This window comes from Ochotona curzoniae, unplaced genomic scaffold (genome assembly GCF_017591425.1).
Source record: "Ochotona curzoniae isolate NIBS_2020 unplaced genomic scaffold, NIBS_Ocur_1.0 contig_1014, whole genome shotgun sequence".
Taxonomy (NCBI): Eukaryota; Metazoa; Chordata; class Mammalia; order Lagomorpha; family Ochotonidae; genus Ochotona; species Ochotona curzoniae.
Genome location: NW_024464920.1, coordinates 45824599 through 45849138, shown reverse-complemented (window position 1 = coordinate 45849138; position 24540 = coordinate 45824599). Strand labels below are relative to the sequence as shown.

The following is a 24540-nucleotide window of genomic DNA, read 5'->3' as shown; positions in this document are numbered from 1 at the left end:
GGATCACTTGTAACCCTGAAGGGCATGTGGTGCAGGCCGTGTCACTGCCTCAGAGCTGTTTGAGACACTGCCCGCTGGCCAGGGGTTGGGATGGTATGTTGTCAAGCCCAATGTCCACGACAAGCACAGCTAGCCAAGTGTCGGGAGCAGTCCGGAACTTCAGGGTAAACCACCGCTGTAAGTGGACACTGGAAATAACGACCTGCTTCCTGTGAGCATCCAAGTGGCGCGAGTCAGGCTGCTGTGCAGATGGGTGAGCCTAGAGTAGCAAGTCTAGAGCCTTGGCCATTTAATCCAGCAGAGGGCCAGGGTTCAGCTCCTGCCTGGAGCTCTTGGTTCCAGCGTCCTACTAAGAACTCTGACAGGTAACCATGGTAACTGGAGTAGCTAGGGTCCTGCTACCTACCTGGCTGTCCATCTACCCGCCACAACAGCAAGGGCATGGGGGGTGCTTGGGCACTCGTAAGATAGGCTGGTCTTTATTGTCATTGATACTGGAAAGAGCAGAAAGTATGCCTACCGAATATGACAGGTCAACAGCGTTAGAACATTCAAATGGTGGGGTGGGTATTTTCAAGGCTGGACCAGTGTGCTCTGAATCAGCCCTTGTAAGGCCGTGGCCTGATCCTATAGGATTAACTGAGCATATGGGCAGGTGGGAATGACTTCAGGCATTCTCTAAAGCGAGTTACGTTACCTTCCACCACGTTAGCTGTTGGTATGAGGCCAGAAGGCCAAACAGGCACTGAGGGAGCAACATGCCTCGCACATATCCAACCCAGCCCTGGCATCTGGACCCTGCAGACCTCTAACCCCACTACGTGCCATAGCAGCAGGCCACCCCAGTCATCCTTACAGCCTTAATTAACCAGTGAAAAGCAGAGAGGGACTACCTCACCTGTGTGGCTAAACACCTGGACTGGTCACCTGTAGACAAGAGCCAGATCTTCCCTGCCCCTCCCCCAGAGGTTTTCAAGTGGATACGGGCTGTGGGAAAACCAAAACCAAGGAAGCATTTAGCTAGGCACACCTCGACACAGGAGGGTAGCAAAGGTTGCCCTCCCTGGGGCTTTTCTGTGGGAGGAGATTTCAGCCATGCGAAGCTGGCAGAGCACCGAGTACTCTCCACGCTGCCTTATCCCCGTGTCACACGACCTGGCAGTGCCCTGTGAGGTGCCCATCAGGCCTCGGGCAGGGCCACACCACCCATTCCCAAGAGGTCAACCTCCATCCTGGCCCCACTTCCTTCTTATGCCACATGTAACAGCCACATGCAATCATGGGGAATTCTTCCCAGCCGTGTGATATTGAAAAACCACTCCCCCACCCCACACACACAAGCAGTTGGCTACAAAACGGTGGGCACGTAGTCCTTGGCGAGGTTCTGGTGGTCGCTGTCTGCTGTGGAGTGCGACGATTCACTGGCCTGGTTTCTAGTCCACCAAACTGGGGTCATGGCCAAAACACACATGTTCCTTTCCCTCAGCAGTGCAGATCCCGCTAACCCCGCACATCGCGCACCGCACGTGGGCCCCTCTCCCGGCGTGCCGCGCGCCGCGCGTGATCCCGCCCCCTGCCCCGGGTCTGGGCGGGGCCGCCGCGGCGAGAGCAGGACGAGCTGGCCTCGCTGGTGTGCGGGCCACCGGCGCAGACGGACAAGACCCGGCTCTGCGGCGGGCCGCTGCGGGAGCGGCCGCCGAGGACACCACGCGCGCGCAGGCAGCCGCCCGACCCCGACCCCGGGAGCGCGCGCGCGAGGGCGGCAGGTGTGCCGGGACATCCATCGCGTGGCAGAGGAGGCTGGAACGCGCGGCACCTGTCAGGAGGCGGGGCCCATGCAGACCACGCCTCGGGCGAGAGGACCGGAGCCAGAGCGAACTGCACCTTCGCGGGAGAGCTGTGGAGTGCCTCTCAAATTGGGGTGAAGTTGGGTCGCGAGTTGTCCTTCCCCTATGGTGGTGGTTACCGTGGTTACAAGGAGGGGGCTCTCTGCCCTGGGAAGGGATGCCCTGGAGGAGACGAGATGCAGGGATTGAGGGCTCGTGCGGGGAACCCCGCATTCCAGCCGAGACAAATGAGCTCCAAGGTCTCCGGGTACAAGCGCTGGCTCTGCCCTAAGCTGCAGTGAGAGCTCAGGCGAGCCGCTGCTTCTTGCGGGACCCCAGTCCTCTGGAAGAAGCTACTGCTCCCGGCTGTGCGGGCCGTCGACAGTGCGAGGCCTGAGCTCCCCAGCCTGCAGGATGTGGGGCACCCTGGGGTTGCTGCTGGCCATCACGCTGCACCCAGCACTCGCCCTGGCGCCCCCCGCTCGGGACTACTGTGTGCTGGGCGCGGGGCCCGCGGGCCTGCAGATGGCTTACTTCCTGCACCGGGCAGGGAGGGACTACACGGTGTTGGAGCGCGCCCCGGGCCCGGGTAGCTTCTTCACACGCTACCCGCGGCACCGCAAGCTCATCAGCATCAACAAGCGGTACACGGGCAAGGCCAACGCTGAGTTCAACCTCCGCCACGACTGGAACTCCCTGCTCAGCCACGACCCCCGGCTGCTCTTCCGGCACTACTCCACCGCCTACTTTCCTGACGCCGACGACATGTTGCGCTACCTGGGCGACTTCGCCAGCCACCTGAGGCTCCACGTGCAGTACAACACCACTATTGTGCACGTCACCTTGGATAAGGACCCACGCGCCTGGAATGGCCACTACTTCGTCCTGACCGACCACAAGCACCAGACATACCGGTGCAGGTAAGGAGCCTGCTCAGAAGCCCATCTGCTCAAGGTGGGGCCTCCCCCACCCAAGGGAAAGGGTGTTTGTACCACCCTTGACTCCCACTCCAGGTTCCTGCTTAGAGGTTCAACTCAGCCGCAGCTGTCCCTTCCCAGGGTGTTCTTCAACCCTCAGGGTCAGGTGGGTTGGGATGTTTGCCAGCTATTTGTTTCCTGCAGGATTTGTCTGTCTCTCCTGTCTTCTTTTGCTGCACCCAGCGTTGGGTAGAGCATTCTGTGTAAGCATAGTTTATGTGCTGCCAAACTCCCTTTGCCCTGGAGCAGCCCCTGTAACTCGTGTTCCCCAGTGTGCATTCTGGGAAATTTGGGTCAAAGGGGGGCTGGGCTGGTTGAATTTCAGACCAGAGCTGGGGAAGGAGAGCCCCACCCCCACCAGCTCCAGCCCTCCAGCCTCAGCCCGCAGCGTGCTTCCAGCCAGCAGTTTCTGCTTTCTTTGACTCGGAAGATGGCTTAACAGTGTGTGGTCACCCCCCAACTCCCAAACTTGTGTGACTGTCACTCGGAACCTGTGGAGGAGGCCTGCCAGCCCCTCCCCCCCCCCGCCCTGTTTTACTGGTGGAGCCTGGGGCTCTGACAAGTTGAGTAACTGGGGCTGTGGCCACCCAGCAAGGATGGAGTAGGACTCTGGTCACCTAGTGACCACCCAGCAAAGATGGGGCAGGACTGTAGTGTGGCTGCTCAGCGAGGACGGGGCAGGGCTGTGGCTGCCCAGCAAAGACTAGGCAGGGCTGTGATCTGAGTCTGTCCTGACTGTACCACATGGCCGACTGTCCTCGCTCCTGACCTTTAGCCCTGCACTAGCTACACACATGGCTTGGCTCAAGCTCATCTTCTCAAACCCTTAACCAAATGCCTTGCTCCTGGCCTTGCTCTGTTACAGCTCGGAGAAAGAAGGTCCATGTCAGCTATAGGCTGCTGGGCTGCAATGGAAGACCCTCGGATGGGGGCACAGTGGCCCAGGGACAGAAAACAAGCATTGGTGGGGCTGGTAGGAACAAGTGCCCTTGTGTAGAAAGCCAGCCAGGTCTTTTTGTTTTTTTGCAAGGCAGAGGGAGAGAAGAGATTGTCTATCTGCTGGTTCACTCCTCAGATGTCTGCAATAGCTGGAGCTGGGTCAAAGCCAGGTCTCCCACAATGAGTAGCAGGAACCTAAATATTTGTGCCATCACCTGCTGCCTCTCAGGGTGCACATTAGCAGGAAGCTGGAATCGGAAGTGGAGCCGAGACTCAAACCCAGGCACTTGGAGATGGGGCACAGATATCCCTGTAACTGCTGTGCCCAATGCCCACAGCCTATTCTAGTTTAAAGCCACCTTGTGGACATGCCATTCACCAGATTGTCACCCTCACCAGAGATATAAGGGCAAGCCCTAGAATGCCAGCCTGCCTGTGCTCAGAGCATGGCTTTGCCAGATCCCATAACACCAAATCAGGGTGGCTTTAGCAGGAGGAGGTGTAAATGAGGCGGTCCACAAGGCACTCAGGACACGTGACCAGCAGCTGTGTGCCTCTGCCCAGCCAGCCAGAATGGCACTGTCTGCCCTGGGGCGACACTAGGTGGAGAGTTGGCTCATTGTCTCACCACCTGCTCTATGAGAATTGTCCTCCCTCCTCTGCCCACCTGCAGCGAGCATGAGCCCAGGGAAGTATGAAGGAAAAGGATTCACCAGATAGAGAGGGTACTCTGGGGTCAGCCAGTGATTGAATGCATGAATGTTCTCCTGTGTGGGGAGCTCCAAAAGGTGACGCTCCCCTCCTGAGCTGCCCACTGTTCCTGTGTGCCCGCCTGCAGAGTCCTATTCGTGGCCACCGGCTTGTCGGTCCCCAACCAGGTGGACTTCCCTGGCTCAGAACACCTGGAGGGCTACGAGTCAGTTTCGGTGGACCCCGAGGACTTTGCCGGGCAGAACGTGCTGATCCTGGGCCGTGGGAATGCGGCCTTCGAGACAGCCGAGAACATCCTGGGGGTCACGAACTTCATCCACATGCTCAGCCGCTCCCGCGTGCGCCTCTCCTGGGCCACCCACTACGTCGGGGACCTCAGGTAGGGCCCGCTCTGCCGGGGCTTTCCACCTGCCCGCTGACGCTGCCGTCCTCTGAGGCCGCCCCCCTTGCCTTCCCATGCACCCCCAGAGCCATCAACAACGGCCTGCTGGACACCTACCAGCTCAAGTCCCTGGACGGGCTGCTGGAGTCGGACCTCACGGACCTGGCCATCCTGAAGGACCACAAGGGCAAGTTTCACGTGACCCTGAGGTTCTTTGTGGAGGAAGCCGATGCCAACGAGACTGCCGACTCCATCACCCTCCCCCAGGATGACAACGACAACTTCGCCATGCGCGTTGCCTACGACCGAGTCATCCGATGCTTGGGCTGGAACTTTGACTTCTCCATTTTCAATAAGTGAGTCCAGCTGGGTGAGGCGGGGCGGGGAGCGCTGGCCACCCCTTCTGCCTTCTCTGGAGGAGGGTGGCAGGGTGGCTGATCAGCAGATGGCAGCAGGACATGGAGGGACAGTTTCCCGCCTGGGATAGGGACTCCTGTCCACTGCAGCTGCTCCATCTGGTACTGACCATGGGCAGTAGCCACCTCTTGAGTCTCCATTGATGTGCCAGGCGAGCATGCTCAGACAGGTGCAGAGGCAGGCATGGCAGCCCAGGGCCAGCCCAGAGTGCATGCTCACCACACCCCAGGGGCTCCAGCACGCTGTGTCCCACATTCCTCATTTCTACAATGGGGGCTGGCCATGCGTGCTTCACAGGTATGTGTGAGCAGGCACAGAGAAAAGTGCCTGGTGTATGCTACCTGCTCAGGGAAACATTAGGTGCTAAGACTATTTATCATTTCTGTTTTGAAGACCTGCTCTCTAGGGGCCTGGTCTTGAGCGAGTGAGGCTTGCTGTCAACACTGCCCTCCAAGCTTCTCACTCACCCTGGGGCCAGGACACAGGTAGACAAGGAGCAGCCCACTTCCTCTTTTCAGCAGCGGGACCACGCTGAGCCCAACCCTGAGTCAGGCTGCAGTCCTGGCTGTGCCCTGCCACGACCTTGACCCAAGCCCCAGTTCCGTCCTGGGCTCAGTGGAGCTGACGGTGCCACCTGCTGAGGTGTAGAGGACAGAGGGACTGATGACCATTCTTAGTGACCATGTCATTCCCAGGTCCCTGAGACTGTCCTCGGGGGGTGAGTTCAGCAAGAAGTACCCCCTGATCAGAGCCAGCTACGAGGCCAAAGGCAGCCGCGGGCTCTTCGTCCTAGGCACCGCCAGCCACTCTGTAGATTACCGGAAGTCAGCCGGGGGCTTCATCCATGGGTTCCGGTACACAGGTGAGTGGGCTGGGACAGCCACTGGCCACACAGAGAATGACCTGTGTTGTTACTGGGGCCCGGAAACAAGCAGCCAAGTTCTAAGGACATGAGAGGGATCAAGCAACAGTGCTGGGCAGATGCAGGCATCTGGGTAACAGGGGCTGGCGATAGGGAGTTTTCCTGAAGGTTTGCTGGGAAAGTTCTAAGTCCAGGCTGCCTGTGGGCTGTGTGTGCAGAAGGACAGGGGACACACACAGTGAGCTGTACCTGTGTCTTACTCAACCGTCAGTTGAGAAAGTCCCAAGGAAAGAGGGACCCAGGATCACCTGGCAGAGAAAAGTGACAGGAGAAAAAGTCAGAGATAGAAGCCACGCCCTGCCCCTCCTAAGTCCCTTGGCAGCCATGCCTCACTTCCCCGGAGCTGGCTGCTCCTCTTGCCTTTGCCACGGCCCCTGTCAAAGCCACTGTCCTTGACACATAGCCCCTTCCCTTCCCCTGCTGGCCCTTCCTCTGTGGCTTCCACTCCCCTCCCCGTCTCCTGCCCCAGCGTCTCTTCTCTGCTTTCCAAAGCATATCAGGTGCACTTGAGACCTCCTCCGTCCTCTCCTTTGTCTCCACACCTGCCATCAGCCACAGCTTTACTCCTGCTGCCCCCGGGGTGTGCACATCTCCAGGCAGCAGGGGCCTGCTGGATGCTCCCTCCTGTGAGCTGCCTTTGGAGAGCTTGGGGTGTTGCTGCTGAATTTGGGGAGGGGATCCAGCATTTGCAGGCAGTACTCCGATCCCGCAGCTGTCTGTGGCAGCCCCAGCTACGAAGAAAGCCCTCTTGCGATATGGCTTTAGGTGGCAGCAACTTTAATATCCTTGCTTGGACATACAGAGCATCTCACAGCAGATGGGGCCCAGGCTGTGAAAGAGGAAGCGATCAAAGACTTGCAACATGGGAGATTCCAGGAGAAGCAGGGACTGTGAGACCAGATCTTGGAGCAAGGCCGCATGGCTGGTTTGGGCAGGGTGGGCGAGTCTGGCCTGAGTCCTAAATCCCCATTCATGCACCTGTTGTCCACACCTGCTTCCATGCCAGCGGCAAATTGGAGTGATGCATGGTTCCTGAAGCAAGGAGTACACAGGGCCCTGCAAAAGTTTCTAGGAATGCACACTCTGGAAAAGCTGTGCATGCATTTCAACTTTCCATGCATCCAAAAAAAAGTATCCTCTCTTGGTTTTCATTTATGTTTTGTTTTTGACCCCCTCTCTTTCACCCCCTTCCCCTCCCCAAGACACAGAGAGAGGTCCTAACCACCCATTCAGTTCCCAGATGGCTGGTAGCTGTGAGCTCCATCCAGGGCTCCCACATGAGCGCCCCCTGCTGCCTGCCGGGGTGCACATCAGTAGGAAGCTGGAACCGAAGTGAGGCCCAGATTCAATCCCAGGTTCTCAGATACGGGGTGCCCCTGTTGCAAAAGGGGTGTGCTAACCCCAAATGCCCACACCAAAACTTGCCTCTTAAAAAAAAACAAAAACAAACTACTTACTTAAAAGGTAGAGTCACAGAGAGAGAAACAGACTTTCCATCTCTGGTTTACTCCCCAAATGGCTGCAAGGGCCAGCCAGGAGCCAGGAACTCCCTCTGGATCTCCCATGCAGGTGCAGGGAGCTAAGCACTTGAACCGTCTTCTGCAGCTTTCCCAGGTGCCTTAGCAGGATTGGAAGCAGAGCAGCTGGACTTGAATCTGCACTCACGTGGGATGCTGGCACCATGGTCTGCCTAACCCTCTGGGACACCATCCAGGCCCCAGGGTTCATTTTGCAGCTGCATCTTTTCATGAAGCATCCTCGTGTTTACCCTTTTGGTCCTTCCTTGACACAAAACAGTGTCCGAGTCCTGCTCTGGGGACAGTCTCTGCTCTCCCTGCCCTCTCTCACCAATCTCCAAGAAAGTGCCGGTGTGGGGGAAGGTGAGGAGGCCCTAAACCCACTGATTAACAAAAGGCAGCTCTGAAGGGTGGCCTCTCCCTGTCTCCGGCCTTTTCAGCACGTGCTGTGCACCGACTCCTGGAGCAGCGCCACCACGGCGTGGCCTGGCCCGCCACCCGACTCCCCATCACACAGCTGACCAGCTCCCTGCTCCGGCGCATGAACGAGGCATCCGGCCTGTACCAGATGTTTGGGGTGCTGGCCGACGTCATCTTGCTGACAGAGTGAGTAACCTGTCCCTGCCCAGCCTTGGCACACCCCCTGCCCAGTGTAAAACAGCCTGGTGGTTCCTTCTGGGGAGGTGGGGTAGGGCAATACCACCCGGTCTGCAGGCAGAGTCCTGGCCATGAGTGTCCTACTGTGCGACCCCAGAAAGGTTAGTACGCCTCTCTGACATCATCAGCAAAGTGGAGTAACAAGGTCCGCCTTGCAGAAAGCAAGGAGAACAAGCACTTGGGAGACTGCCAGGCAGAAGGGACTGAGCCACTCGGGCCAGCACCGGTTTGCTCACGATGTTTATCACTCCAGCAATAACCAGCAGAGCACACAGGACAGGCCGTGCCCAAGAAGGGCACAGCGCACAGCCCCAGGGAAGAGGGTTGGAGGTAGAGATCTGTGAGGACCTCGGGGGCAAGTGGCAGCAAGAGCAGGGAACGGCCTGACCTGAGGCTGCGGTACACCAAGCCCAGGGATGTGTGAGCCCCACCACAGGGCTCAGCCCTGAGGGCCTGTTGGACACTCAGACCTGCGGACCAGGCAGGTCATGAGGTTACCCCTTTAGTAACGCCTAGAACAGGAGCAGTCCTTGCTAGCCCCACTCTTTGCCTTGCTCCCAACGCTGGGCATCTGCTGTCTGCTCGTGTGTGACACCTATGACCGGTGGTCTTGCTCTCCCCAGCAACCAGAGGGGTGCAATGACATCACAAATGTCACTGAGATCGCCCTACTCAGCTCCCAGCACCTGCAGCATCACTTCTAACTCCAGGCCAGACCCCAAGTGCTAATTGTGCCCTCTAAATCCCCAGCTTCCCTAGGGGTTCTTTTGCAGTCCTCAGCTCCCCCCCCCCCAACACACTCTTGCCCAGGTCTCTATTTCAAGCCACACAGAATTTTCTGGAAGCTGTCACACATGGGTCAGAGAGGGCCAGGCTTACCACAGAGCAGTCAAGGGAGTTACATGGAGCCCATGCAAGTCCGCACTGGCCCAACTCCACGGGCACTTCTGGGAGGGCGAGATGCCACATGCCCAGCTCTGCCTTTGCCTGCCTGCCTCGCGCCTGGGCCTGACCCTCCCTGTTCCCTGCAGGAATGCCACAGCCTTTGAATACCTGGAGGAGATACCTGTGCAGATGTTGGCGCAGCTGGAGAGCCTGACGGGCAGGCAGGCGAGGCATGGGCTGTTCGTCGTCACCATGGAGTATGGCAGGAACTTCTCTGGCCCCGAGAAGGACGTCTTCTTCTATGACCGCTCCGTGGGTCACACGGAGGACGCCTGGCAGTCCAACTTCCTCCACCCCGTGGTCTACTACTACAGACATCTTCCCACTGGTAAGCCAGCCTGCCCTGGCTGTGGAGAGAGCTGGTTCCAGCCCACTGCTGCATCCAGGTGTTGTCCAGCGTGGTGTCGTGGTCGCCCTCAGGACTGCCGTGTTGTGACATCCCCACAGGGGGCTGACCTCAGTGGGTGGTTGGGGACAGGTGGCTGGAACACTGACGCTGATAGGAATGGAGCTGCTGATCTCAAAATAACCCAGGATCACGACTTCGTCTTTAGGAGTCTCAGCTGTACGGTGGGGCTGACTGCAGGATTGTCAGGATCAGCGTGATCATGCACACGGGCTGTAGCCTAGGGAGCAGGACTCTGACCTTGGAGCTGGCCAGGCTGCTGGGTGGGAGGGCGTGGTCTCCACAGGGGCTCCCCCGGGAAAGGGCACCTCACCAGAGTCACAGCGGCCGCCAGAGTCTGCTGTCCCAGTGCAGGGATCGTCAGACCGTGGGTAGGAGGCCACCCTACTGGAAAATGCCAGCCAAAGGGTGTTTCAGCTCAGACACCACAGTGCAGGGCCAGAGCGTTCAGCCTGGGGATCAGCTGGACAGCAGCCCTGAACCACCAGAAACAAGCCTACTTCCTCTTTCTCATAGTGCATAGCCCTTGAACAAGCTGACCACAGCCCGTGCAGGATGCAGGAGCTGCCCTGGGTGGACCTGAGACCCAGGGGCTTCCAGGATGGGAAGCCGAGCCCCTGGGCGGTGATCTGCTCCCTGTGTCCTTCCCCTGTCCCCCAACAGAGCAAGAGGTGAGGTTCCGCCCTGCGCAGTGGCCCCTGCCGCGACCCACAGCCATCCACCACGTCGTGGAGGACTTCCTGACTGACTGGACAGCCCCCATTGGCCATGTCCTGCCCTTGAGGCGCTTCCTGGAGAACTGTTTGGACACGGATCTCCGAAGTTTCTATGCAGGTAACAGAAACCCCTGAGCCAGAGGCTGAGCCCCATTGCATCTTGGGACCTGTTTCCAGAAGTGCAACTCCACCTGCTGTTTCCTGCAAGGTGGAGCACTAGATGTGCAGACAGTTGGTTCTAGGCCAGCCTAGGGACCCACTGCTGAACAGTGGGCCCTCTTAAAGAACTGCAGGGAGCTAAAATGTGCAGCCAAGGCTGGACCTGCCTGGAGGCTAGAACCTAGGAGATGGTTTGATGCAGAGTAGGAGGGGAGGAGACAGGAGAGCTCTTCTTCCTCTGGTTCACTCTGCCAGTGGCTACAACAACCAGTGCCAGGCCAGGCCAAAGCCACAAGCTGAAAACTCCATCCTGCTCTCCCATGTGGCTGGTAGGGTCCCCAACACTTGGAGCATCTTCTGCTACCTTCCCAGGATCATCAGCAGGGAGCAGGATCGGAAGCAGAGCAGCTGGGAACTCAAACGCATACTCTGACATAGGATGACTGTGTCACAAGCAGTCCCCCTCGCCTGAGATATAGGATGCCTGTGTCATAAGCAGCAGCTTAACCTGTGGCGCCACACCATTGACCCCCCCTCGCCTGAGTTTTCATCGGTCAGCCCCTGGCATCAGAAGATGAAGCCGCAGCCTGGGAGATCTGATGGGAGGCCCTGAAATAAAGCTTGCCTGCCGTTTGGCAAACATGGAGGCAGAAAACCTCCACAGGAGGAGGCTGGGTGAAGGCTGATAGGCCCTGGGGAGAGCAGGGAGAAAATCAGGGGGAGGATTTCCAGCCACAACTTGTGCACATCTGGGGCCAGTCTTCACCCTGCTCAGGGGAGGCATTCCCAGAAGCAAATGAAGACTTCTCTGGATAACTGACCTTTAGACACAGGTCCGGGCGTGGGTATTGTGCTGCAGCCGGTTAAGATGCTCCTCGGGACACCAGCATCCCACAGCAGGGCACCAGAGTCCCAGTTCTCTGCTTCTACATCAGCTCCTTGCTACAAGGCAGCAGAGGACAGCCCAAGTGCTTGGGCCCCTGCACCCAGGTGGGAGACCTGGAAGAAGCTCCTGGCTCCTGGCTTCCGCCTGGCCCAGCTCCAGCTGTCATGGGCATCTGAGGGGTAAACCCATAGATAGATAGATTCCTCTGTGTCTGCCTCTGAAACATGTTTTGAGATTCATGGAAAAATAGTATTTAAAGAGAAATTTATTTTCACGTAAAACATTTGAAATCCATGCAGTTTTTTCACAATGTGCGTTTGTTTCCATATAAGTATGTTTGATGTAGCCGTTGAAATTTAAAAAGATTATTGAAAATGAAGGAACAGAAACTACCAAAATGAGGTAGTTTCGGAAAAAGATACAACTTCTGGAAACTATTTAAAGAACTAGAAATTAGAAACTCGGTGTCAAGATCAGCGAAGACATAAGACAAAGATGAAAAGACAGTTGGCAGAGTGGAAGAGATCTGACAGCTAGACCCAGAGACCTGGCAGGGAGAGGCGGCGTGCTCCAGTGGGAGAGTGCTGGCTTCCTGGGGCCCGCACCCCAGGCTCTGTGCCCGGCCTTCACGCGGGTCCCTGGTCTCTGAGAATCACCGATGCCATCGGCTCACCTTTGGATCCTTGACTTTCACTTTCAACATGCCCAGCCAGCCAGCTTCCTGTTTTTGGAGCCTTGTGGAGGTTCATGACCCATGACGACCTGAGGTTAGGCAGGAGACATACGGGGTAGTGAGCTCCTGCTTCCTGAGAGCTGGAGGGTCCTGGATGAAGTGACCCCTGGCGACCCCTGCCCCAGTGGCAGCAGCTCCTCTTTCCCGCACCCCAGGCTGACACGGTCCCTTCTCTCTCTCCTCTTTGGCTTTCCTCCAGAGTCATGTTTCCTGTTTGCCCTCACGCGCCAGAAGTTGCCGCCCTTTTGCCAGCAGGGGTACATGAGAAAGCAGGGGCTCATGGTCACCGAGAGCCTCCGGCGGCACGGAGTGGAGAGCGGGCTGCTGCGGGACTATGCCACTGCCAGCCAGCACCTGAAGGACCATGGTCAGCAGCCTGCCAACCCCGGGCCAGTAGGTCATTCCTTGACTGCAGGGACGCTGGTCCAATCCCTTCACAGCAACAAGGAGGAGCTCTGACTGTCCCTTCCCTGGCCTTGGGCTCTGCAGCCAGGCCCACAGCCAACCCTTTTTCCCCCACAGCTCCCTGCACCACCCACCGAGGTGTGATGGCTGAAGACCACACACCGCCTGCTGCACCTGCACCCAGCAGCCTACAGGGCACGTAAGGGCTGGGACAAGGCCATGCAGCGGGCTCCCCTGCCTTCCCCAGCCCTGGGGATTATGGGAGGAAAGCACCTGTGCTAGGTGTGGGCTGCCTGCTTTCCACAGCCTGCACACCACCTGCTGAACTGGTGCCATGCAGCAGGCTGGCCTTCCTCCGTCCTGTGCCCTCCCAGGGCCTGCCCGCTCCTCCCCTTCTCTCCAGATGGCCTTGATTCCGCTTGCAGCCTTTCACAGGTGGACACGCTCTTCATCACAAGGATCGCTGGCAGGCCCTTGGAAAGCAAAGCTTCACCCAAGATGGTCGTGGTGGGCAGCTGGTCCTCCCTCTGCTGGACTTGACAGGGCCTGGACTAAGCTGTGGTGCCCAGGGGGCTGTGCAGCTGATCGTGGGGCCCATGGCTGTCACACAGTCCTGACTGTGGTCTCCTCTCAGCAGCTTTCTCCCTGAGCAGTGGAGCTCGGAGCTGCCATGTCCCCAGGATCACACCTACCCACCCCACACCACCTTGTCTGCGGCGTCTTGGGTTCCCTGCACTTCCCCTGCAACCTGCCATCCCTGGCCAGGCCTTGCGTCCCACCTGCTCCGCCCAGCACTCTGAACAGCTTTCCTGCTGCTTTTCCTTGGTGTGCGCTGGCCTCAGTGTGCACTATCCGGGGGCAAGGAGACACGGGGGACCACATGGACAGCAACGGTGAACCTGACCCCAGGCCCTTGGCTCCCAGCATGTCTGTGTCTCCTCTGAGGAGGCCAGGGGGGAGCACTTCTATACACAAGATGGTCAGAGCCACTGATTTCCCGGGGCTCTGGGTGAAAGGTGACTGCTACCCTCCGGCCCTTTTATCTGCTGGGAATTCTCCGCACACAGGCAGGCTTCCTGGGCCCCACACTCTACTGGGAGCACCCCTGCTCTCCTTCCCTACAGCTGTGGGGAATGGAAACCTTGCAGCTCCCCCCCCCAGCCATGCCGTGTGGGGTGGGAGTCTTCAGTGTCACATTCTGGCCTGGTCTAATGTGCCCAAGGCTGCACTTCTACAGTTAAATGTTCCGCCCTGATCCCCGACTACTAAACTGCCCGCCGTGAGCAGATTAGAGGCCAATTAGAGGCCAAACCGCATGCTGCTGCCCCAACCTACCTTTACCAAAGGTAAAGCATCGCTTAATACAGTTCTTAGTTAGGACTGCACCCACAACTTAAGCCCTCCCACACACCTGTTACTGTCAGAGTTTGAGGTGCTGCCACTAGAGCAGGTGGCCTCCGCCTGCCCCGCAGAGCCCTCACAAGCCCGGAGCAGATGCAAGGTGTGTTCCCAACCTCTCTGGGCTGAGACAAGAGGCCAGCCCTGCTCTCCTTCACCTGACTTAGCTGGTTTCAGAGAACTCCCTTTTCCCATGAAGATCATTGCTGCCTTAGCCAAGTGCCCTCCAGGTGGTCCTTCCCATGTTTTCCTACCAGTGCCCCTGGCTTGGAGCTGCCAGCAACCTCCACGTACTGTTCCACCTGGAGCAGTTTCCCCTGAAACTGCCTCAGGGCCAGCCTCCCTGTGCCCAGGCCATACTGTCTGTGAACAATGAGTCACGCTGACCTCTGCACCACAGCTGGACCAGTTCCTCTCCCAGCCATAGCCAGATTTCAGGAATTCCTGCTCCTGTCAGCTTCACACAGTGATGGTGTGAGGGAGACTTGAGTGAACCAGGCGAGTATTAAAATGAAATCGCATACGATGGGAAAGAAGCAACCGGGGAAAAGAGAACTAGCTGTGTGCTTTGGACAACAGCCTTAGTTGCAGGGGGTCACCTGAAGCCGCGTGACACTGAGGCCGAGGAGGAGGACTTGCTAAGCTTCAACAAGGTTCCCGGGCAGCAGGATCAGCCTTTGCAGGCGCACCCAGCTGCCCCCACATGGGACTGGTAGGACGAGTTCAATGAAAAAGATTCATTTTTAAGCTGCATGGATGGAAGTAATTGCAGAATAAACAAAGGAATACTTATTCTGCAAAGCACCAAATGAGGGCCGGGTGCGATCCAGTCCCACCTTGGCGTCTGACCAAGCTCCCTGCTCAGGCTCACCCTGGGGGCTTGAGCTCAAGCACCCGGACAGAGTTTCTGGCACTTGGTTTCTGCCTGTCCCAGAACCAGATGTGAAGACATTTGGGAAATGAAGCAGCAGATGGAAGTCTCAGTCTTACTCTTTTTGCCTTTCAGATAAAGAAACTTTGAAAGTATGACACACAGATGCTTTTTAAAAAAAGGACTGATTGAAAGAATTTTTAAGTGAAAATTAGTTAACTGTCTCCTGAGGGATGGTTACATGGCTCTACAATGCCTGGTGAATGGCTGTGACACCTGTGTGCAGGGGGGAGGGAAGTCAGGCTAAGGGCAGGACACGAAGTTGTACTTGCCATTACTTGGATTAAGTGCAACCCTGTAAAAACGGGGAACCACAGGCCAGTGCCACGGTGCAGTGCACTAAGCTGCTGCCTATGGTGACAGCATCCCTCTGAGTGCCCAGCTGCCCTGCTTCCCATCCATCTCCCTGCTTGTGGCCTGGGAAAGCAGTAAAGGACGGCCCAAAGCCCTGGAACCCTGCACCCGCGTGGGAGACCTGGAGGAAGCTGCTGTCTCCTGGCTTCCAGTCGGTTCAGCCCCAGCTATTGAGACCATTTGGGGGGTGAACTAGTGAGTGGAAGATCTTCATCTGTCTCTCCTCTCTGAAACTCTTTCAAATAAGAATAAAATCTTAGATTTTTTAAAAATAGGAAACTGTTGGGGCAACTGGAAAGGAAATGTCACAAGATGTCAACAATGGCTATGTCCTTGTTTCCTTTTACACTTTTGTCAAAATGTGTGATTACTCTCTGGTACAATAAATGCATTTATTTTTAAAAAGTAATCTCTTGCAACTTTCACATCTCTGGAAGTGGGCTGGGGATTCCTGCCAGGAGCTGTGCTGTGCTTGCTTGGTCCTTGCTACTCACACACTGTCACCTCCCAGGTCACTACTCTCCTCCCCGGCAGGGAGGCAGCAACTGCCCCCGCTGAAGAAGTGGATTTGAAACCACATGTATGCCTGTCCTAGGTCGACCAATCCAGCACAGCCAAGGTCTCTGAAAAAATCCTCCCTCCCAAGTGATAAAAAGTGGAAGGTGGGCCCAGCACAGTGGCCTAGTGACTAAAGTGTTCGCCTTGAATGCGCCGGGATCCTATATGGACACTAGTTTGAATCCCAGCAGCCCCACTTTCCACTCAGCTCCCTGCTTGTGGCCCGGGAGGGCAGTTGAGGATGGCCTAAAGCCTTGGGACCCTGCACCCACGTGAGAGACCTCGAGGAAGCTCTGGGTTCCTGCCTTCGGATCGGCTCAGCTCTGGCTGTTGCAGTCACTTGGGGAGTGAATCATCGGACAGAAGTTCTTCTTCTCTGTCTCTCCTCCTCTATATGCTTTCCAATAAAAATAAAAAAATTTTAAGTGGAAGGTGTGTGTGTGTGTGTAAATCTGGGTGTTCTCTCCAGTCCATCATAACATCAGGAGCCTGGAAATTGGCAACCCGGGAGGCCAGCATGTCTGCCTGACATCCAACGCTGCACACCTACTGTGTGCCGAGAACCGGATGCCGTGAGTGTCCTAAGATGCAAGCACACAGGCTTTGACATCTCCGCCTTAGGGGGAGGAGCCGGGTCCCCGTCTGGTTGCTATGGACTCAATTCTCAACCGTGATGGCAGCAGAAGGGATGCCCCAGCTGCTCCAAGGGAGGTTATGAAAACAGCAGAGCCACATACAGGGAGGTGAAGTGACACATACTGCAGGGGGGCCCAGCTGGCAGGGACAGACCCGAGGTGACCACCCTCCCTCCCCCATCAGCACCTTTAACACAGCCCTGCCAGAGACCCTGGGGCAGAATCAGCCAGCTGAACTATGAGATAAGGCTTGTTGGGGGGCAGGGGAGCTTGCCACACAGCAATAGATCACTAATACATGCGCTATGTAACTGTCCTACCCAAATCCTCACTACAGGTGGGTATTATAACCCCCATTTCACCGCCAGGACCCAGGAAGACAGGGGTGCGATCCTTAGGAAGTGCAGTCATCTCACCATCCTCTAGGTGGCAGTCATGAGCATCACCACGGCCCTGTGGGTCTCCATCCTTCAGACCCCAGGTGACAAGAAGTGCTGGCATTGGGGTACAGCTGGTTAGACCATCACCTGCAAAGCCAGCACCTCCTATGAGCCCCTAGTTTTTGTGCTGGCTGCTCCACTTCCAACCCAGCTCCCTGCTAATGTGAGACAACTAAGAATGGTTCAAATCCTTGATTTCCTGGCACCCAGATTTGAGGAATTAATCAGCTGGAGAAAGATCTGTTTATCTGTTCCTTCTCCCCTCTCTGTAACCATGCTTTTCAAATAAATATCTTTTTATTTTTTAAGATTTATTTTATTTTTATCACAAAGTCAGATATACAGAGAGGAGGAGAGACAGAAAGGAAGATATTCCATCCAATGATTCACTCCACAAGCGGCTGCAATGGCCAGTGCTGCGCCGATCCAAAGCCAGGAGCCAGGAACTTCTTCCAGGTCTCCCACACGGGTGCAGGGTCCCAAGGCTTTGGGCTGTCCTCAACTGCTTTCTCAGGCTACAAGCAGGGAACTGGATGGGAAGTGGAACTGCTGGGATCAGAACCGGCGCCCATATGGGATACCGGCATATTCAAGGCGAGGACTTTAGCCACTAAACCACGGTGCTGGGCCCATGAATATCTTTCTTTGTTTAAAGGTCCAGGGCAATGGCTCAATTGGTTACTCCTCCACTTGCAGGTGTCAGGATCCCATGTTGGCACCAGTTTATATCCTGGCTGCTCAATTTCTCATCCAGTTCTCTGTGGCCTGGGAAGGCAGTTGAGGATGACCCAAGGTCTTGGAACCCTTCACCCACATGGGAGACCCCAAAGAAGTACCTGGCTCCTGGTTTCAGCTCAGCTCAGCTCCAGCCATTGTAGCCATTTTGGGGAGTGAGCCAGTGGATGGAAAAATCTTTCTCTATATAGCTCCTTATTTCTGTAAGATCTGCCTTTCCAATAAGAACAAATATTTTTTTTTTAAAAAATAAGAAATCAGAAAATCCTTAGATTTATATAGATGTGTGATGGTCACCAGAAAGACAGAAGTTGGGAAATGACATGCTAGTTACACATGACAAGGGCCCCAGAAACAGAGCCTGGTCCATATCCTGATATGTGGCAGTAGGGCAGGGCTGACCCCTGCAGGGCTTCAGCCTCAGACCCTCGGTCCTCTGCCATTCCCAGAGAAGTCCCAGAGCCAATCAGATCTTTCCCTGGGGAGCAAGCCACAGGCTGCACCCTCTCTCTGCAGCTGCTGCTTTTTTAACGATGATAAAAATACTGACGTCTTACCAGACTGCGGGCTTTCAGAAAGCGTTTAATTCAATCTGGCAGCCCAGACAGGATGTAAGTCTCCAAAGTGAAGTTGATGGGCAAATATAGGAACTGCTTCAGCCCGTCACCCCAACACACCACCAACCCATCAACCCTGAAGCGAAGACACAGAAGGTGCCGCTGGGCGTCAGTAAGGCGGTGGGCGGGGCAGCCGGCTACCTTCTCTCACTGCCTCCTGCATTCTGCGTAGAGAAGACTGGTTTGCTGAAGAAAGTTCCAGGCCCAGTGCTCATGGAAAAATCTGCCAAAAGGGTTGTCACCTGCCTTCACATTCTCACCCAAGGCGTTACCGTCCCAGATCCAGTCTCAAGTTGGTCTACTCCATCAGAACGTGCATAGAATGCAGACCAAGCCCTACCAAGAGGAGCTGTGACGCTGGAATATCTCAGAATGTTCAGTGGGCATCAGTCTCTCTTTGTAGTTATGAAATAAAGCAGCCCCAGCCAGTGCAATGGCTCAATGGACCAATCCTCCACATTGCAGTGCTGACTTCCCATATGGGTACCAGTTTGTGTGCCGGCTGCTCCACCACCCATCCAGCTCCCTGCTTGTGACCTGGGAGAGCAGTGGAGGAAGTCTCAAAGTCTTGGGCCTCTACTACCCACGTGGGTAACCTGGATGAAGTTCTGGGATTCAACATGGCCCAGTCCTGGCCGTTGTGACCATCTGGGGAATGAACTATAGGATGGAAGATCTTTCTTCTCTGTTTCTCCATCCATTTCTCTCTGAAACTCTGATTTCAAAATAAATAAATTTTCAAAAAGGAAAGAAGGAAGGGAGGGAAGGAGGGAGGGAGACAAGGTTGTCCTGTGACTTGAGGCAGACAAGCTGATGCAGGCAGACACTCGTTGGGCTGCAGATGCACTGGACGACGCTTGTGGCCATGGCACTGTCTTTGAGACAAGAGAGCTAAGGGGTGACCATCAGGAATTGGCAGAAAAGCTGCTTGAGAGCCCTGACACTAAGTCCTGCATTAACCACCTGCGTCAGACTCCTGGATCAAACCCTTAACATGCAAGCTCCTTTCGCTGGGTTCATGTCATGACCAAAAACATTCCTTTGGGGAGCTAGCATTGCAGCACAGCATGTGAAGCTGCCACCTGTGACACCGATATCCTGTATGGGCAGCACTTCAAGTCCCAGCTTCTCCACTTCAGCCGCTTCTAACGTGCCTGGAAAAGCAGCAGAGGATGATCCAGGTGCTTGGGCCCCTGCCACCCATGTGGGAGATCTGGAAGAAGCTCCTGGCCTCTGGCTTCAGCCTGGCCCAGCCCTGGCTATTGCAGCTGTTTTGGAATGAACAAGCAGATGGAGACCTCTTTCTCTTTCTCCTCCCCTTACCTCTTCTGTAATTCTACCTTTCAAATAAATAAAGTAATAAAATAATTTTTAAAAAGAACTTATGTTTTGAAAGCTCCTTTAGTGTACGTCTATTATGGGCGAAGAATTTTTGCAAATTTATGTTGACAAATTCCAGTGAAAGACTGAAATTTTGAACTCTACACATTAAAAAAAAAAAAAAAAGCAAGAATACAAAGACAAAATAGGGCCTGGCACAATGGCCTAGTGACTAAATCCTCACCTCGCAAACCCTGGGATCCCAGATGGGATCATGTCCAGGTTGCTCCACTTTCCATCCAGCTTCCTGTTTGTGGCCTGGGGAAGTAACAGAGGATGGCCCAAAACTTGGGACCCTGCACCTGCATGGGAGACCCAGAAGAAGCTCCAGGCTCCTGATTTCAGATCGGCTCAGCCTCAGCCCTTGTGGCCAGTTGGAGAGTGAATCAGAGAACAGAGGACCTTTCTCTTTGTCTCTCCTTCTCTCTTCTAATCTGCCTATCCAATAAAAATCAAATAAATCTTTAAAAAAGAGAGAGAGAAATAGCCTATTCAGTAATCTTGCAGTCTAAACTACGGTAGAGCTCTGATTTTACCAACTATAACAGCTGGGTACGTACAGCCCAGTACCGGCACCTGCTCTTACATAGGTCTGTTTCTGCTCTGGGAAAGCTCTCAGCCTTGCACAGAGTGGGCCAAGAAACCCTTATGAACATGAGAACAACTATACGAACCCTGGATTCTAGAACAGAAGTCAAATGCGCTCCTGACAAGGTGACCACTCTTCCCTTTGAGGACAGTCCTGGGTATCTACTCACCCAGGCCAACGCTCTATGACAAACGCATGCCTGCCACTGCCCCCCAAAGCCGCTGCTCCTTCCCAGCACTGCGCTGCACAGGCATGGCTCAGCCGAGGGGCCGGCCTCCACCTGGCTCAGCCGAGGGGCCGGCCTCCACCTGGCTCAGCCGAGGGGCCGGCCTCCACCTGGCTCAGCCGAGGGGCCGGCCTCCACCTGGCTCAGCCGAGGGGCTGGCCTCCACCTGGCTCAGCTGAGGGGCCGGCCTCTACCTGGCTCAGCTGAGCGGCTGGCCTCCACCTGGCTCAGCCGAGGGGCCGGCATCCACCTGGCTCAGCCGAGGGGCCAGCCTCCACCTGGCTCAGCCAAAAAGTCTGAGGGAAATTCCAGAGAGCAATCACTTTTGTCCAGATATATAAAGAGTTCATCAAATTCTCAGCAAGAGACAACTTCATGTCTTAAAAGCTATGAGCTGCAGGGAACATTAAGTTTAGGCAACAGATCATGCATGTGTGAGGGAACAGGAAGCAAAAAATAAAGGACATGAAACTTGCTGCCAACTTCTGCTTCCTGTGGCACCAAGCTGGGGACGTGCCATCTGCTGTGACATCAGGGAGTGCCCTGCACGTGCTGAGGAAGTTCTCAGGCCACTCAAACACCTGTGCTGAGCGCTGCCAGGCACCCAGTTTCTGCTTCTCATAAGGGGGCGCTACCCCATGGAACTGCACCAGAGCAAGCTTTCTCATCAAGAACAACCCTGGATAAGCATGCATCTATCTTCCAACCTAAATGGGTACAAATGGTAAAGCAATGGGAGGACCAAATGGGGCAGAAACTGGACAGGTGGGCCCAGCACATTAGCCTAGTGGCTAAAGTTCTCGCCTTGCATCCACCAGGATCCCATATGGGCACAGCTTCCCATCCAGCTCCCTGCTTGTGGCCTGGAAAAGCAGTTGAGGATGGCCCAAAACTTTGGGCCCCTGCACCCAAGTGGGAGACCTGGAAGAAGCTCCTGGCTCCCGGCTTCAGGTCGGCTCAGCTCCAGCTATTGTGACCATTTGGGAGTGATCCAGCGGATGGAACATCTTTCTCTCTCCTTGTTTCAGGAGTGGACAGTGAACCAGTGGATGGAAGGTCTTCTGTCTCTGCCTTTCCCGTTCTCTCTGTAACTCTACCTTTCAAATAAATGCAAATAATCTTCCCCAAAAACAAACATCTAAATAATGGAAATTCCAGAATTTAAAAACTGCAATATCTGAAATTAACATTTTCCCTAGATGGGTACAACACCATATTGCGGATGACAGAGAAAGACTGCAATACATTTGAATACAGATCAATAAAAACGATGCAATGTGAGTAAAAACTTTGGGAAGTGAGGGCCTCAGAGGTGGGAGACCATAAGCAGATGCCTCCCATGTGTAAGCCGCGTTTCCGAAGACCACAGAGGTCATGGAAAAGTCTTTTGGGGAAATAACATCTTCAATTTTCCCACGTTTTGTGAAAGCGACCACTGTGAGGAGCAGGTGTGTGTGCCCAGCACAGTGAGCCACCACTGGGGACACCGCACCCCACTGTGGAGGGGTGGAGCTGGTTTGATTCAGTTTCCTGCTAAGGCACCCTGGGAGGGAGCAGAGGAAGGCCCCAACACCTGGATTCCTGCCACCACGTGGGGGGACCCCGCTGCAGCTCCTGGCCTTGCCTTAGTCTAACCCACAGCTATTTCGGGCATTTAGAGGATGAACCAGAAGAGGAAAGATCTTTCACTCTCTCCCTCTGTCTTTCTCCATTGCAAATGGAGTAACCACATACTTTTTTTAAAGAGATATATTTTATTTTTTATTGCAAAGTCAGATATACAAACAAGAGGAGAGAGTGAGCAAGGTCTTCTGTCTGCTGGTTTACTCCCCAAGCGGCTGCATTGGCCTGAGCTGAGTTGATCTAAAGCAGGAGCCAGGAGTCTCTTCCAGGTCTCCCATGTGGGTGCAGGGTCCCAGGCCTTGGGCCGTCCTCGACTGCTTTCCCAGGCCACAAGCAGGGAGCTGGATGGGAATTGGGACTTCCGGGATTAGAACCAGCACCTATATGAGAACCGGCACTTTCAAGGTGAGGACTTCAGCTGCTAGGCTATTGTGCTGGGCCTATAACCACACTTTTAAACAGAAAAAGACATATGTTAGTTTACACAGTCTCACTGAACTCCAAGCAAGAGAATGTGCCACCCCAGAGCATGGCACATTGGAAACTGAGCCAACATCAGAAGGAGGAAGTTCTAGCTGAGCTTCCCTCTCCCTTCCCCAAAGACCCTGCCCCCTCTCTGGAGCGGAGGACATTCAAGGACACCAGGAAGAATCTGAACAAACAGGCGTTGCTAAGTTCCTCCTAGTTCATGACCATTCGATCGATCGTGAGGAACACGCGGATTTCCCTGTTTCTTTGGTTCTGCATTTCCAAAGGCTCCCAAGTCACAGAACAGTCACAGTTTGATGATTTTCCCTGTTCCAGGAGCTTCCTCTGGGTCTCCCATGTGGTTGCAGGGTCACAAGTTTCTGAGCCACCTTCTACTGCATTCGCAGGCTATAAGCAGACAGCTGGATCATAAGTGGTCATATGAAATGCCAGTGCTTGCAGGCGGAGGGTTAGCCAACTGAGCCATTGTGCCGGCTCCAAATGTTTTTAAGAAGCATGTTTTGGTGCAAAAATTTTTTGAACTAGTGTATAGCTGTTAGAACCACATACGGGCAAGGAATGAAGCCAGAGAGTTCGTCAGTCAACTTGCTCAGCAGAATTAAAGCCAGACCTGGGGAAGAGGCAGAGTGGGCCTGGGCCCTGTATGAGGCCTGGAGTTCTCACAAAGTGGAGGGGAGCCACCACCTGGCCTGCAGGGGTCCCCGCCTGGTTTTCTAGCCCCAGGTAGACACAAGCTGATTCTGATCATGCCTGGGGAGCCCCAGCTTGAGGGTATCTGGGGACCAAGGTGGGCGGGAGGGCCACGATTCATCCTCACCCTCACACCTGCCCCCACCTCACAGCCCTGCCCATCAAGGGGACGTGATGTGATTGTCTGATACACACCAGCAAGGGGGGGAGTCAGTTTTTGGAACTGGAAATGCAAACCATTCTTCTCACTGTTCTGCAACAGTGCAAAATAAAACAACCCCATGGGGCTGGTGCTGTGGTGTGTCAGCCTAAGCCATTGCCTGCAGTGATGGGGACTGGCTCAAGTTCCAACTGCTCCACTTTATTTTTGTTTATTTATTTATTTTTAAAATTTCACTTTATGACATGGTTTCATAGGCTCTGGGATTCCCCCAACTCCTCCCCCCATGTTGCATTCCTCTACCTTGTTGCAGTATTACAGTTCATATCCAGTCATGATTCCTTCATTGCAAGCATGAACCATGCATAGAGTCCAGCCTCTTATTGTCCAGATAATTTCAACAGTTTCCTTGGGAGACCATTCCTGGTCTAAAAATAGAGCTGGCAGAATATCACCCTCTCCAATGAAAAGCCACAACATAACCTCAACAACAATTTACAACATTATGGAGTTAATTGACATGGTATTGAGTGACCAATATATTAGAAAATGCAAGTTCTTAATCACATCCTGTGACAACTGCTCCACTTTCGATCAGGCTCACTGCCTTGGCTTGGGATATGAAAACCAGCAGAGGATGGCTCAAGGCCTTGGGCCTCTGCACCTGGTGTGAGACCAGAATGAAGCTCCTGACTAGCCCGTCTCGGGCCACTGCAGACACTTGGGGAGTGAATCTGCAAAAGAACGAGCTCTTTCTCTGTAACTCTATCATTCAAATAAATAAATCTTTTTAAAAAATAATACGATAGTCCGTAAATGACTCTCAAGGTGGAAAAGCCACCTTAGGACCTCGGGCCATCCCTTCTTTTTCCTTATGACGCCTGGGGCCAACCTAAGGTTGCCAGCAGGCTGCGAGAGCCACAGCGCCACCATGTGGCACTTCGGCTGATAGCCGCTGCCCACCAGTTGCCCAGATCACAGGGTTTGCACCTGCCTGCAATGGGGTCATCCATCTGCTCTCGCTGGCGAGGCAGCAGCGTGTGTGGCTCAGATGCTGGGGGCTGGGAACAGCACAGAGCCATTCAGATTTGGCCTCCTCTACTGGTTGAGTGATCCT

At 54.9% G+C, this 24540-nt stretch overlaps 1 protein-coding gene across 1 annotated transcript; it reads left to right on the top strand.

Moving 5' to 3' along the window:
• The first annotated feature begins 1095 nt into the window (after positions 1 to 1095).
• Positions 1096 to 14765, top strand: FOXRED2 (FAD dependent oxidoreductase domain containing 2). Its single transcript, XM_040988084.1, has 10 exons — positions 1096 to 1168; positions 1487 to 1766; positions 2087 to 2746; positions 4581 to 4832; positions 4922 to 5191; positions 5948 to 6114; positions 8132 to 8297; positions 9380 to 9621; positions 10363 to 10533; positions 12393 to 14765. Exons 1-10 carry the CDS (start codon positions 1096 to 1098, stop codon positions 12650 to 12652), a joined length of 2541 nt encoding a protein of 846 aa, XP_040844018.1. The 3' UTR covers positions 12653 to 14765.
• The last annotated feature ends 9775 nt before the right edge of the window (positions 14766 to 24540 follow it).

Bases quoted from the DNA above. Each gene is read 5' to 3' on its own strand.
- FOXRED2 (XM_040988084.1), top strand. From the start codon at position 1,096: ATGCGAAGCTGGCAGAGCACCGAGTACTCTCCACGCTGCCTTATCCCC. The intron at 4,833-4,921 runs GTAGGGCCCGCT...ATGCACCCCCAG, and splicing joins CACTACGTCGGGGACCTCAG to AGCCATCAACAACGGCCTGC. The intron at 8,298-9,379 runs GTGAGTAACCTG...TGTTCCCTGCAG, and splicing joins GACGTCATCTTGCTGACAGA to GAATGCCACAGCCTTTGAAT.